This window comes from Bombus pyrosoma, linkage group LG14, assembly GCF_014825855.1.
Source record: "Bombus pyrosoma isolate SC7728 linkage group LG14, ASM1482585v1, whole genome shotgun sequence".
NCBI lineage: Eukaryota > Metazoa > Arthropoda > Insecta > Hymenoptera > Apidae > Bombus > Bombus pyrosoma.
The window spans coordinates 864,147-879,678 of record NC_057783.1 but is presented as its reverse complement, the minus strand read 5'-3'; the positions used below and the strand labels follow the sequence as shown (position 1 = coordinate 879,678).

Below are 15,532 nucleotides of genomic sequence, written 5' to 3'. Positions count from 1 at the left end.
AATCCCAAACATAATGACATATATAATCAAGAATGACAGAATAGAAAAGATCATAATGTACCTTAAATAGAGGTTTAAAGTAAATGAATAGTAGACGTGATTGTTTCTCAAAAGTGTAATTAAACCAAAGGGAATACATCTTTTTCATCATTTTTATACATACCGTAAACTTTATTGGTTATAAAGTGCGACCTTCTTTTCCTCCCCCTTTCCCTCGAAAAAAAAAAAAAAAAGAAAGAAAAGAGAAAATGGCATGATCCAGCAACGCTTATGATCATCACATGTTTAATATGAAAAGGAACAAATTTTGTTTCAGATTTGCAATATCATTTCTTCCGACATTTCCATTCTTATAAGTCATTATAGATTAATGACTGATTACCATGATTGTTGTATAATATTTATTGAAACAAACTTCTAGAATTAATATGACAGATTCTACCAAATATAAAAAAAAATAATACTTAAGGAAAATTTCGCGATAAAATTGTATGATTTGGACAATTATCGATTGAAATTTCGGAAAAACATGTACTCCCACTTTAAGAAAAAAATAAGAGTGCTGAGATCATGATGATTTGCATTAATATCGAGTAGCGAATACGAACACGAAAAATACACTTTGTTTTTCATCCAGCATCTCCATAATCTCGGTTCCTTAGGTCGCGATTCGACAGTGACATATCGTTCTTGGTCCCGCTTCAAATTTCCAAATTTTTCCTTACTCATTCGTGAATGCTATACACGTTCTCCCTTTCAAGATTAGGTTACAATTATAAAATTCAATCAATATATACTAAAATAAAGAAATAATAGGTATCGGTCTTCTTTCGAACATATATCTGTGGCAGTGTCACTATCGACGCGTTTGTCGTTATCGAGCTCCTCCGCGTCATTGTCAAAACTTTCTGCCCTTATTCCTTGTCTTTTCAAAGATGCAGCAGATTCTATGCTTTTCCCAAATCTAACATCGACATTTAAGCATACAAGCAATATACACAATAAGACTGTTGATTTTTCGATCGTACGTCAGTTTATATTTTCTTCCTCTCATCTTTTAACCTGCTTGTCGAAATAATCTTTGTTGCCTTGTCCATAACAACAAATAGTACATAAGTGCACGCTTTTCTTTTAATTCTGCTTCTTTTTTGTTTCTCGGCTATTGTACGTTAGTCTACTTTGACCAAAAGGAAAACGGATAAAGATTATGTGGACGCAAAAAAGGAAAGAAGAAACCTTGATATAGATCGCACAGTACGCATTGTTAACGAGAGATTTTTGAGATAATCATAGAATCGGTGCCAGAATCGAAGTTCGTTCGTGAATCGCGCTGGAATTTCTCTGTATGCAATTGCGCGCTGCCGAACTTAAACGGCATCCTTACAGACATGAACTTTCTCTTTCAGGTGACAACGAAGATATACTTCACACCTGGTCGGACAGAGAGCTAGCTCTGTGGAGCATAGAGCGAAGAACGGTACTAACTCGAGTACCGTGTGTAACGGGCATTAAACCATCGACGCGATTGCGTCAACCTTTTTTCGTTCAGACCCATGGTGTCCAACCCTCATACAAGAGGGCTAAATTGTCGGTGCTCTGAGCTTCGCGTATCACGTATTCCACTTGTTCAGCCGTTGTATACTTTCTTGTTGGATAAGGATCGCATCCTTCTAACTTCATTCGTACACGATGCCAAATGTTCAGTGCATACGCGTTTCGCTCTTGAACAGCTACGAAGAAAATATAAGTGAGAAAGAAAAATAATAAGAAAATATTTATGTAATCTTAACGAAAATCCACAATAAAGCTAAGCTCACCTTTTCCTGTTGTTGGGTCCCGGGTCGGTGGAATTCCTTTCTTAGGACTGTAACACACACCCTCTTGCCTCATTAATTTTCCTTTCTTCTTTATCGAACTAACTATTGAAGTTTCAGTTTCACTCTCTCTTTCACGGTCCCTTTCTTTTTCCTTATCTATCTCCTTTTGCTTCTCAGACATCTTTGCTGAATTTATTTTCTTTTCATTGGCGAATCCTAATAACTCGTTGTACAAATTTGGTGCCACAGTTGCCATATTTTCCAATTCCTCTTTAATCGTTCTTCCTCTATTTGCATCTAAATTGTCAGATTCCAGTTCCTTTACAATCGCCGATATGCTTTCAGTGAAAGACCGATACGAAGAAAGAAATTCTTGCAGGCCATCGATGTTCTCTTGTTTCACCATAGTTCGTAATAATATTCGTACATCCGACATTAATCTATGATGCTCGGTTAACACACTTTGTAAGTTCGATACTTGCTCTCTCAAACGTTCTTGAGCTGAAAGCAAACCTTCTTGCTTCTCCTGCAATTTCTTTTGAACATCAAGTATCGCCTCAGAGATAAATCTCTCAGCCTGCTTTAGCCAGTTCATATCAACGTTGCTTTCCATATGTAGTAGTTCGACAAGACTCTCTTCGATTGCGGTTACTGTTATATTTAAATTCATTGTCAAAATACAGCTCTCTTCCCAATGTTTGATCAGTTTGACAAAATTCGTATCGTGTGTCACACTTTCAGATGTCCTAGTTCTTAGAGCTTCATAATGCAATATAGAATTGCAGGTATTGATTACATTAGTCGCAAGATTATGCTGTCGAGTTAATTTTTCACAAGATGAGAGTACCGCATTATCAAACGCGGACATGACTTCTCCGAGAGCAGGGTTCGCTCCAGCAGCCCACTTCAATCGTTGAACTGCGCTGGAAACAAGATTTTGTTGTTGATCTCGTGCCTCACATACTCGAGATTGCAGAGCAGAAAGTGCTGTCGCTGTTTTTCGAAGTTCTAACATAAATCCAGAACGATCTGAAAAAAGTAAGAAAATTAATATCTAAAAACAGAAATGCACAATTTTATTGAAAAAAATTCAAAGAAAGACTTACTCAAAGGATTCATTAAATTAACATTTGACCTCATTAGTAAGCTATCCTCATGCAACCAGTGATGAGCTGTTAGTTGTAGCTGAAGTCTCTGCATGCTGGCCCTAGCTACTTCGACACATTGCTGAGCAAATCTAGCACTCTGTTTTCTTCGCCAAACACTTTCAAGAGTGCTACTGAGCGCACTAGCTTGAGCAAGAACAGAACCAGAAAAGAGACCTCTCTTTAAACATATATCGACAACCTTTCTACACAATTCTTCTATCGAAACTTTACTCTCAGCTCCGATATCCCTTTGCTCAATCTCGGTAGTAACGCTTAAACCCATTCGTTGTAATAAGAAACAGAGTGCGATAGCTAATGTTTGAGAAGTAACACCAAGCAATTGCCGTGACACGTAATCGGCTGTAAAGATTCTTATTGGTTTGTTTAGTCTTTCGTCATTGTAAACGTTTGATAAACCGCCTTTAAATGCAGTTGCAATATCTCTACACATCATGAAGAACTCCTGTATGGTATGTAATCGTTTGACCAAAAATATATCCTCTAACACCTGACAAGCTGTCTTATTGAATATTGGTGCAGACATTTCTTTCGCTTCTCGAATCTGATCAATTTTTCTCCAGGATGAGGGAATATCGAGCGTACTCAAAGTAGCGATCAACGCGTTACCTTCCATCTGGAGCTTTTCGAACAAACCATTAAAGCCCATTAAAAGCATTTGACCAGGCGTCAACGCCTCATCTTGATTAGGTTCTTGAATTTCAGCAGGTCGAGATAGCATTGCCTCGAATCTTAATCTCATGTTATTCACGACGTTTTGTATCATTGCATGAGGACTTTCCATCTCCATAACAGTAAACCTGAGATGCATTTCTAACTGGCCTAGAATGTCACCAAGTGGTATACCGGATGATACAATTATCTCTGTTAGTTCTCCTATCATTCTAATCACAGTTGGCTCTTCCGTTATGATAGTTTTCATCGCTTCAGGCAAAATGATCGTGTGGAAATTATAATTAAGTTCTTGCAATCCTTTGTAGATGCAATCGGATCCTCTTAAACATTTTAATATAAGAGATATCTTGGGATCATTGTTGGTTTTATGGCATTCAGGTATCAAACTAACTAGCTCAGCAATTAACGATGACATTAAACGCATTTCGTCTAAAAACCAGTCTCCTTCTCTGGACGTTAGATCAACTAAACAGTCCCCTGCACATTTAGCAGCGCCTTCCATCATTAAGTATCTCTTATTCAAAGCGCAGAGTGCGGTTATATTGACGCATTCGAGTGCCCTCTCGGCACCTTTATCTCGTCTCAGAAAGTTTTGTATCTGTACTCTCGATTCTCCATATGCTTTCTCTATTCTAGTGACTGACTCGGGTAAACCCTCCGAAACCATTCTCTCATATGCTTTCTTTAATCTTTCATTCGCTTCATTTAGAATCGCTTGCATTTGATAAGAAAATGTTATTATTTGTTGAACTTGCTGATTGTTGGAGATTTTGATCGGATCAAAAGTATTTTCAAATTGCACCATAACTTCACGACAAGTTTCGACACTTCCAGTGTTTAAAAGCTTGTTAGCCCAACCGTGATAAAGTACTGTACGATGTTGCGACATATTACTCAGCGGATACAGGCTACAAATCGCTGAATATTGACTCAATAAATCCAAACAATTTCGTATTAGAATAGACTGTTGTGTAGCCAATTGTGTCAATTCATTTTCTGATTGTTCACATTGAAGTATCATTTGACTTTGACCAGCATTCTGTAAGAATTCTTTCACAAGATCAAAAACTACGTGATCCTCTTGACTCGTAGACGTACCCAATTCTGCCAACCATTGTCCTAATTGTGGACCTCGTACGATTGAAAGCGCCAACTAAAATAACAAGGTAACTCGATCAATTTCTTCAAAATAAAAGAAATAATGAATAAATAATTAAAGCTTACGTTGTGCATGTTAATCTGCTTTTCACAGTCCTCAATCTTTTCTTTCAATCCAGCTTTTGCTTTTTCATGGGCATCGCGTGCTCTTTTAAAAGAATTATAACGCTTTATCACAGAATATAGTGGATGATTACGTCCCATTGCTTGTGCTTCTTTGACTAGAGCAAGCTGTTGGTGTCTGTCTTGTAATAAATCCTGACATTGACGCGTGATATCCGTTGCCTCTACCCAACCATTCAAGTGGTGGCACAGAGATGGAAAGATCTTCACCAACTCATCTCTAAGAATCAAAGATCATTAGTCAATATGATGCAAACTAATTATTATGAAGAGTATAAAGGTAAAATCTAATTACTGATTTACAGACCTATTTGCTAACCATTCGGCACGCATTTCTGCTGCTCGAACGGCGAACATTGCTCTTGTTAGTTCCTGCTCCAATTGTTTCCTTCCAATTCCCGTACATCGAGCTCTAGCCTGGCAGGCTCCGTAACTTGCAATGCTGTTATCCGCACCAGCTCGCCAGTCGACTAGCGGATCATATATAAACGCTTCAAGCAAGGTCAATAAGGTTTCTCGTCCTCGACGCATTACTCGGAGCGTATGTTCACAAGTTAAACGAAATATGCCCTAAAAAGAAGATATCATATTTTAACTGTGTATACTATTTATAATAATAATAATAATAATAATAATAATAATAATAATAATAATAATAATAATAATAATAAAACCATAACATGATTACGATGTAAAAAGTTATTGTACCTCGACTCCAGTTACTCCTAGTGCTGTTCTGATGTTTGGAGTCATTCTAAACGGCACTTTTTCTGGTACGCGTAAAGTTTTGCCTTTCTCAAAGCAAACATTGTAATCGATGTGAACAACCTCGCCTGTATTGAGATCAACTAATACATTATCCAAATGTCTATCACCGAGACCAATGATATAGCCGATAATTGACATTACGGCCACCGAATAGGAGTAATTTTTGGTTGCTTGCCACCAACTTCCAACATTTATGCTATTACACCAAATCTCTCTATAATGATAAACAAAGATCAGAAAATATCGTTAATAACTTCCTTATGCAAGAAAAAGCAACCAGGAAATGGGGAGGAGATACAAGTAATGAGAATAAGGAAAGAAAACAGAACTAACTTTGCCAGCAAATCCTTAGGAGTTTCTGCCATTAGTTCAGCTAAAACTTGTTTCAAAACTTGAACAGGCCATTCTTTTCTATTTTCCAGACCGATTCCTCGCTCTTTCAGAAGTGGAGTTAATTTATTGTAAAATAGTTCAGACGGTCTTAATATTGCAGAACTACCAGTCTTATTAAGCATAGTACTCTCTCTCTGTTGCCATCTCTTGTACAAGACGAACAAGGGTGTCACGCCATCGACCCACTGTATTAATCCAGATCGTGGACCCAATGGTATAACTGAATAATGACGCGCCCTATATACTTTTTTCGAATCACCCTTTTTTGACATCATAGTGTTGCATATATTTAAGAACTGCATGATTCTTTCGTCCAGATGAAGGTCCTCCAGACCTTTAAACAAATATGTGTATACGTGTCCATCGGAACCGTGGAACACGAGTTTTTTCGGTTTCGTTTTGGTTGGTAATATCTGAACGTTATTGTCTACAGATTTTATAGTAACAATTTTGTTATCATTTGCAGCAACACCTGGCATAGCGATACATGTATTTCTCAAATTGGCTAATACCGGACTGATATCATTCATGGAAAGGGAATACGCGGCTCGTCTATGTACACGTTGAGCTAATTTGCCTTCCAATTGTTTCAAGCATATACACGCAATCTGCGGTTTCGCAGGATTCTTAGGATTGTTTAATTTATTGATTGCTTCTTCTATCGAAGGACCAAATTTCTCTTGAAATGTCTTCTCATGAGGTGTTTCGGCAGAAACGGAAGTCATAGCCGAAAGGTTTTCTAATATGAAAACTATTGGCTTCAATATAATTCTGTGTTTTTCTGCAATTAATTTATCCTTTTCCTCAACACTCAACCAAGAATTATCCTGCACTTTTTGTACTTCCATTTCCAGTTGTTCAAATCGCTTAGAAATTTCAGTGTGATGCTGACACAGTGTTGCTAACCATAGCTCATCCCACAGTAATGTAATTCGACGCAGCTCTTTGACGAGTATTTTCACTTGCTCGATGGAATCTTGAATCCTATTCGATAGACAGTCTACCAATTGCGAGAAACAACAATCCATAAACTTTTCTTGCTCGTCTTGATAAGCTACAGTAGAGCTCTCAGCGTCCATTTCCTCTTCTTCTTCGATAAAATCTAAATCGTTTTGAGATGAATCAGTTTCTGCTTTCTCATAAAGTACTTTATTGCAATTTTTCTTTTGACCAGAAACCGCTCCAACTACAGCTGGGAAAGTGATCAAGTGTGGTGAATTCTCTGCAACTCTGCACAGCAATTCAGATACTCGTGTACGTACATAAGACTCAGGATGACTAAGTCTGGAAAACAATTGCGGTATTATCTCTTTCCATGGAGCAGTAGGAGTTGAGGAAAGACCGGACTCCAGAACATTTTGTAATTCGAGAGCGTGTTTCACAACCAGTCGTAACAATCTAAGTGTAGCTGTGATAGTAGCACAATCGTTGGCCTCTTTAATCGCGGCAAGTTGCAAGTATTTGAAATACGCGTTCGCAGAAAGCTCGTAATATGCATAAATCCTCTTCTGTGCTTGCCTCCAGATATCGACCAACGTTGTGAGACGATCAGCACTAATACGACTTAATATTGAAACGCTGCGTAATTGATTTTCTATCATATCTGAAGTATTAACATCATTGGAAGTGTCTGTAATGTCGCCTTCGTCTTCAGGAATTGTTTTATTTTGAGACAAAATTGAAAAGATTGCGTTCAAGTCAGATTCACTTGTATCGAATGGCAATAAGTCTCGTATGGTTGCTCTGTCCGAATCAGTCAACTGACCTGAATTTGAATTATCTACGATCTTTCTTCCCCATTTGTAACACCAACTCGCGAAGCTGCACCACGCAAGTGGCAAATCTGGACATTGGTTTACACCCAGTTGCGTTAATCTACCGATTATCATATCTGAAACAGGTATTGAATTCGTGGTAGGACCGAATAGCTTGTTCATCAAGCCATCATTATGGGCAGCTTCAAATTCGAGCAATTGCTCCAATTGACCATTTTCAATGCTGCCTATTTCTTGTTGTATCCATTTACCAAGAGTCAAAAGCAGAATTGTACCATTCTCACGTAAATCAGCTGACTGTTCTCCATCGACGATAGTTCGAGATATTCCAAGTGCAGTTGCACTACATACCTTTAACGCTTTATTAACTCGTTCCATATCATATAGCAATTTTGAAAATTCACGGAAAGCACGTATATTATTCTTCGACCATTTTACGTGCATCACATTCTTCAAAACATCATCAGTTGCTTGATCAAAGTCGGGATTAATGTAATTTCGTTCGCCTCCTTCAAATCGACAAAGCTCTCGTTCGGATCTCAAATAATTAAGCAGTTCTCGTTTCGCTAGCTCAAAATTACCTTCCTTTCTAGCAGTTCGAACAATATGCAATCTTAGATCAGTTACATCATTATTATCTAATTGCGCTTCAGGACTATTATTCTTCCTTGTTCTACCGAAATATTCTGACCACCATAATGTTCGCGCCAGTATGCTCGAATCCATGTGATCAAGTTTTTCGCTTTTATATAATTCGAATATATTCTCTTCCTTACCAGAAAGGATATTTTTTAACCCATCTGCTGAAAATCGTACTAATATAGATTCGTTTAAGTATTCCGAAGGTACATTTCTTAGACCTTCTTCCATAATTTTAGCTGCCACTCTCCGGCATCGTTCAATCTCTTCCTCAAAATAATCTTTATATTCATTTATATGAATTCTAAGTGCAATATTAGTCAATGTATTACTACATTCCACTAACGTTTTCGCGCAATTCCAATTTACCGTTTTACCGGTTCCTCCATCCAGTAAGCTCCAATCAGTTAGATCGTCTAAACATATGTTTTCACCATTTTCGAATTTCTTTAAACATTTTGCTTGTTGAGAAGTGCTACTCTCCGTAAATAATTGTTTTCTGAGAACAGTACTTTTATCTCGGGCAAAAATTTCAGCCTCTTGCTGTTTCCAAACCTCTAACCGGGTCCAGTCACTGACAGCTTCGTAACAATGAGATAATCGCTGCATACAAAAACCAAGTACTTGATTATCTCCTTCGGATTTAAAAGACTTGCCTTTTCCATCGGAAACCTCCTCATTCGCACTAGTGCCATCAACACCACCAACGCTATTACCGTCAGCTACATCTTCTCCCTCTTCCTCTTGATCTATATCTTTTCCAAGTCGACTATTTGCAACACGCATATGCTCCTCTATAATTAACTTATACGCTTCGGCAGCAGATTCGTAACGATGTGCAGCTTCTTCCATGGCAGCTTTCAACCACGGAAATTTTCTGTCCTTTTCCTTAGTATAAACATAAAGTCCCTGTAACGCCTCTGCTTCTCCCAATATTACCATAGCTTGTGCCGTACAAAGCGTCGCTCTTTCAAATTCGATACCCTGTGTATTATCGCTATTACTTAAATCCTCTAATAATCTCTGACTATTTCTCAGAGCACTGCTAGCTAATCCAGGATGCAACGACACTACACATAATGCCAATCGAATACGATTCAACCATTCTTTACAAGTCGATTTGTTAGTATGAAAGAAGGTTCTAACTGGTTTCGACAATGGTAACAGAGCGATCGCGCAACCTTCTGCTGCGTTATGTATTACCCTCTCAAGATGTTCAAGAAATTCAATAAATAATCGTACTCGAGTATGTTCGCTTAGTAGATGATCCAAGCTACGTTTCTCTTTTTTCGTTATTTCAGAGCTGTATGAAATCTCACGTGCTAATGTTTTCAAAGCATTTTCGATTGACGTAAATGTTTCTTGAGGCTTTCCTAATGAAGTACGAAGCTTGTTCGTTACACAATGTTGAGCTGCCTCGAAACCGGCCCAGAAGTATAAGAAAGATCTATTTGTAAGTGCTAAACGATACATCTTCCTGGTAGTGTCGCTCTCCGATCTATAAATATAAATAAAATCGTACTATTTTCTAATTATCGTAACTAAAATAAGTAACTTGAAATTAGTTACGTCTGTCTTTACTTACACAATTGGCCAACATAAAGTAAATATTTCTGACAATCCAGCTGCATCAAGATATTGTTCTTGCAATAAAAAAGCCATATAAGTCTTGAAATGTTGTGCTTGCATCTCTCCAGTGCTAGTTCCTCGCATATGTAATCTTTGAGCAAGAATTAAAGACTCGGTCGAATAATTTTTTATTCCTTGATATTTCTGTAAGAAAAAAAAGTTGAAGTAAATCATGCTTTTTTTTTTAATATATTTCCTACACTTACCTTCGTTTCCGACAATAAGCACTCTCTGTTAAATTTTGGTACCACTATATTTAAAGGTATTCGTGTCAATAATGAACCATACTTGTCTCGTACGATTTCGTCTCGTGAAGTTAAATGTAACATCACCAAGTCTACAATACAAGCATACATTTCTTCCTTCCAGATTACACTTTTTGCGCTCATTAAAATTTCAAAGAGATCACAAACAGCAATAGAAATATCTCGATCGATGGTAGCTCCACACGCAACAAGACTTGCGAGAACATTCTCATACTCCTTTGTTTTACTCAAAATGCCAATGTAATTTTCCGCTTGTATACAAATTTCTTGCATCCACGTTGATAAAAGCAATAACGTTTGCTCTGGTGTGCATTCATTATAAGTTTTAGCTATTAAGTTTAGAATTATGGAAAGATGACCACTAGTAGGTGATGTTGTTGGAACATCCAATGCTCCTGGAAACATATCCATTGGGCGACAAGCAGTAGTTCCAGTTATTAAGCTTGAACTTGGCACAAAATGATTATATCTAGAATAAAACAGACAGTGCAATCAAAACTGCTAAATTAGTTATTTACTGTTCTTCTTTTCCTTATGACCCACCTAGAACAATGCGCATATAGCAAATACAAAATGCTATATTGCAAGAATGGACTAGTTGATGATAAACTGCTGTCATAAGGTTTCAGCTTAACTGCCAAGAGTTCTAAAATGCTTGGTTTTAATGCCCACATACCAATGATAGAATTACTTGCGTTAGCTAGAAAATATAATAAGACATATAATAAAATAAATCGATAAATGATATATAATAAGCTTATCTTTGTTGAATTTTACAATGCATTCATATATTTTTACCTATATCAGAAAGAGCTCTTAGCAAAAAGGTAACTACAATTTCTGCATCGTTCTTTTTGTATTTAATATCATCAAGTAATGGATTATCTGTTACTAAATTTTCGATATCTGTTAAGATAAGTTTATAAGCAATTTCCAAATCCGACAATATGTAACGATACGATTCTTGTAATAATGGAATATTTTTTAGACTAAGAAGACTATGATATACTCCAAGACTGGCGTTTTGGATAGAAATTGAGTCATGAAATCTCAATTTGAGTAAAGCAGAGTCTTTTCCAAGCAATTTATGAACTAGTTCCAATGGCAAATTCGCAGAGACTTCTTTTATTATTTTTGAAATAGTATTTAACATAGAAATTATTGTGTCATCCCAAAAGATACTGGTCCTTTTTAACTGAAGATCAATAAACTTATAAAGTAGCTCATGATTTTTTGTTATACGACTCTGAAGATGACCCAATAATAAAAATGCGCATTCATTTGCAACAACTATTAATTCTTCTTTTTCCTCTGTTAGATCTAGATCTTTCTTCCTTTTTATCTCCATCCAGCGTATTATATTTAACAATGATTCTCTTTCTTTCAACGCAGCATCTTTCTCGATATTTTGCTTTAAATCTTTCAATTCACTTTTATTCAATTTCAAAGATTTAAACATATTGATGGCATCGTCTTCGATTAGTTCTGATTTATTAGAATTTTTTGATAGTACGATGCCTACATTTTTGACGCATTTTAATAATTCTTCGGTAATTTCGGGTGTGACTTTAAAATTCGAAAGCCAGATTTCATCGTTGTCCAATTCAATCGCTTTAACGACTGTTTTCAGCATTTTTGATAAACAATCAGATAAAAATGACCACTGCACGCTTGGTGTGAGATTAGGATTTAAATGCTCAGATATGCTTTTCGTAACTGTATTAAACACCGAGATCAAGGATGTAATGCGTCGAATAGATTCTCTGGAAGTGGGGGATGTTTCATCTCCAGGAGAACTCCTACCACATTCTGGTAAAGATAATTCCTCGTCATAGCTTTCCATGTCCTCTAAAAATTGTCCTAATAGCGTCAAAGTAAACTGTAAATCCGCTATCCAGAAAGTTCGTAATCTTTGCAAACTACGACTGGCATAAGCTACAATTGTTTTTTGTTGTGTCAAGTCGATATGCCAGCCAACTAATATATCAACTGTATCACGGAAATGATTTGAAAACGTTTCAGGATAAGACTCCATTATCAGCAATATCGCATCCACTGTTGCTACTAATAGATCCGATCGATCAACATTTTCTAGCGTCGATTGCAATTGCGACATCATTAACTGAAAGGATATCTAATGTACTTTACTTAAAATAATTAGTTTTGTTTCTTTTTTCAGTTCAATCGAAAAAAAATCACAGACTTGCACAATATCTACTAAATTAAGAAATAAGAAAAGAAAATTTAAGTACCACTGAAAATTCTTTTAGCCTTGGCGCCTCTGCATCCAATTTAAAAGCTTCAACGAATGATTTAATTAGAAGGCACTTTATATCATCTTTCCGTTCCAGTGAATATTTATTAAAAACCCAATCCATGTACCTGTGGATTTTCACACCAAAAATTTTACTTATATTGAAAGAAATGTTACATTTGATGAACACATTGTACACTATTAGATCATTTGTTTACCGTTTATAATCTTGTTCTGTTGCATAACCGATGCGTCCTAAACATTTTGCGACTTGCTGTTTCGCTTCTTGTCCAGGCCCAGTATGTAGTATATCTAATAGGCTTTCACAGATGACATCTAAATTTCGTCTTATGTATCTTTGATTTTCAAGCGCTATTATACCTTCTTGTGCTTGTTTGCACAATACCATAAAATGATCATAATCATCTTCCCGATACAATCTTCTTAAAAGTTTGGAAATTCTAGAATCTTCTGTAATATGGAAATATCAATTAATATATTTAATTGCAATATGAAACATCATATTTTCTCAGTATATTCTAGAGATAAAAAACAATTTGGACCATTTATTCTTTTGTCGTCATAATATTTTCCTTGTACATTTTCTTGATTTTTCAGCGATTCTTGAAATTTTGGTCTAGTCGTAGGGTAGTAACTAGTTTCTGTATTGGAATCACGTTCGATAGGTGTCTTTTTAAAGGCCCTACCCCGTAAAGAGCCTCTGGCACGATCTCCAGAGCTACCTCCTCGAGCCATTCGAAATTCATTGCGTGGAGCACCACCAATTCTATAATAATATAAACAATTTATTAAATAAAAAAAGAACAGGAAATTTTAACAAACAATTGAAAGAATAATTTACCTTGGTTTAAATCTAGAGAAACTATGATCAGACGAATAGTTGTTTGTATTTCTTGGACAAATGACCAAAGTGCCTCTTGGAGCATTAAAATCATTGGAGTTATATCCACTTAGAACACCAACATCTCCTTTCTCCAACACACTAGCTCGATTGTTACTAACAGATTCTTCCTGTATCTCCGAACACTTAGATCCACGTAGCTTTGTGCTAATATTAGAGTTCCCACAGCTATTCATTACATTACTCTGCAGATGATCTGCATGACCTACACTTTGCATTAATAATGTACCAATCGCAGGTAATAATAATTTTTTATATTAATAAATATTAAAAAGCATAAAATCATAAGTATTCTATAATTGATTACGGCACGCCAGAATTCAATAACTTTCACATATTCTTAAGGTTACATTATTCGCACCTACATCCTTGGTGTACAAAGTTCAATGGTCATAAAATAAATGAAAAGTAGTAATGAAAAAATAAGATAAATCCTGCAATACAATCAAAATCTATTACAAAGTTTCTCAAATAAAAACGACGTTCAAGTTATTTACGTATAAAAGATACGATAATTCATAGAGTGATTAACTGTCGTAATATCTATTTCAGTTTATGTAAGTATCGTTCCCTTGGAAAGTAATATCGTAATCGCATAGAACATAGAACACACTTTGATTTCTTCCGGAAAATATTTCGTGGAAAATAATCGAAAGAAGATATCGAAAGGTGAAACAGTATCGTAACCGATTCTCCACGCGTTCGATCTATAGGTACACACCGTATCGACAACAACCGATCAACAGAGAACTTTCATAGCGACTTATAAATTGATAAAAATCAAAATATATTACGGTTTTATTTGTATACCGATATAGACATGAAAGATTCTTTGAAATTTCCGAAAAATCGTACATATGTATCTGTTTAAATTAACTTATTTAGGTGGATACACAAGAACCAACAACCAACCACGAAATCGAAACGGATTAACCACTATTTACGAGTGGTACCTTCCACACTGTTCATTGACATGCTTTCTGTAAACATCAAGTAGCATTTTTAACATTACTCTTTTTAATCCTACAATTTTTCTCAAGATTCTTGGAATATTATGTGTAGAAAAGAAGTAATATACAGATAAAATAACAAAAAATGATGAAATGAAAATATAGATAGAAAAACAATTGAATCAGTTCGTTGGGTACCTTATATTATATGAGTTCTAAATAATAACGAACTGGCTAACGAAGCAAACAGACACTGGTACTTAATATAAAGAAAAATTATTTAAAACAAATATAATTATTTTGTATCTGCATACATAAACTAAGAATTTTAGTACGGTTACGTATAATTACGTTACGCTTCTACGTCTTCTACTGGGATGAAGCTAAGTACAATGAAACGATGAAGCAACTAAATAAAACTTGAACCAATGTAAAATATTGTTGAAAAAATATCTCAATCGATTCTGTTATCCAATTGGCTTGGATCAGCCAATGCCATTAGAATTAATCCAAGAAAACCATCAATGATGCCACCGATAAGCAAATACACCATGTGAAATTAATAGGAAACGCATTTATAGATAGACGAAATAATGTATAATCACACTTCTTGATATGTAATCGTAGAAAAGTCGCACTCTATCTAGTGTTAAACGAAAATGTATCAACAATCGTAATTGATTTTCTCACTAAACCTAAGTTTCTTGAGGATAAGCCTTTAAAAATGTTTACCGTTTTCAGAACGTATATTTTTTAAAACTTAAAGTTAGGTGTCTGTAACTGTAACACAAATAACGAAGAAGGTTATTTAGGAGGATGTTGTACCTTTCTAGTAAGTTTGCAACTAATGATCTGTATTGTAAATTTTAAATTATACAAGTTAATGTATTACACACCATGTATACCAAAAAAATTCTAAAAGAAAAATAATAAAAAAAAATATATAATATACGTAAGATATCTCTCGTTTTTTTAGATATGTTATGCATAATTTTTA

The 15,532-nt window shown here is 35.6% G+C and overlaps 1 protein-coding gene across 3 annotated transcripts; it reads right to left on the bottom strand.

The window, feature by feature from the left end:
• Window positions 1-100: 100 nt before the first annotated feature.
• On the bottom strand, window positions 101-15,128 carry LOC122575181 (serine/threonine-protein kinase SMG1). Of its 3 annotated transcripts, none has more exons than XM_043743789.1 (16): window positions 14,396-15,128; window positions 13,526-13,795; window positions 13,227-13,450; window positions 12,882-13,134; window positions 12,662-12,791; window positions 11,208-12,531; window positions 10,953-11,109; window positions 10,350-10,878; window positions 10,100-10,287; window positions 6,041-10,012; window positions 5,648-5,921; window positions 5,247-5,509; window positions 4,883-5,159; window positions 2,924-4,811; window positions 1,818-2,846; window positions 101-1,730 (listed from the first exon to the last, which is right to left on the bottom strand). In XM_043743789.1, exons 1-16 carry the CDS (start codon window positions 14,440-14,442, stop codon window positions 1,546-1,548), a joined length of 11,010 nt encoding a protein of 3,669 aa, XP_043599724.1. In that variant the 5' UTR covers window positions 14,443-15,128; the 3' UTR covers window positions 101-1,545. The 3 variants fall into 3 exon arrangements, with proteins under 3 accessions (XP_043599724.1, XP_043599725.1, XP_043599726.1); XM_043743790.1 differs by having other exon boundaries at window positions 13,526-13,790; window positions 14,734-15,128; XM_043743791.1 differs by having other exon boundaries at window positions 13,526-13,790; window positions 14,850-15,128.
• Between the last annotated feature and the right edge of the window lie 404 nt (window positions 15,129-15,532).

Bases quoted from the DNA above. Each gene is read 5' to 3' on its own strand.
- LOC122575181 (XM_043743789.1), bottom strand. From the start codon at position 14,442: ATGTACGATTTTTCGGAAATTTCAAAGAATCTTTCATGTCTATATCG. The intron at 13,796-14,395 runs GTATACAAATAA...ATTAATGCAAAG, and splicing joins AATCTTTCATGTCTATATCG to TGTAGGTCATGCAGATCATC. The intron at 2,847-2,923 runs GTAAGTCTTTCT...TACTTTTTTCAG, and splicing joins TAATTTAATGAATCCTTTGA to ATCGTTCTGGATTTATGTTA.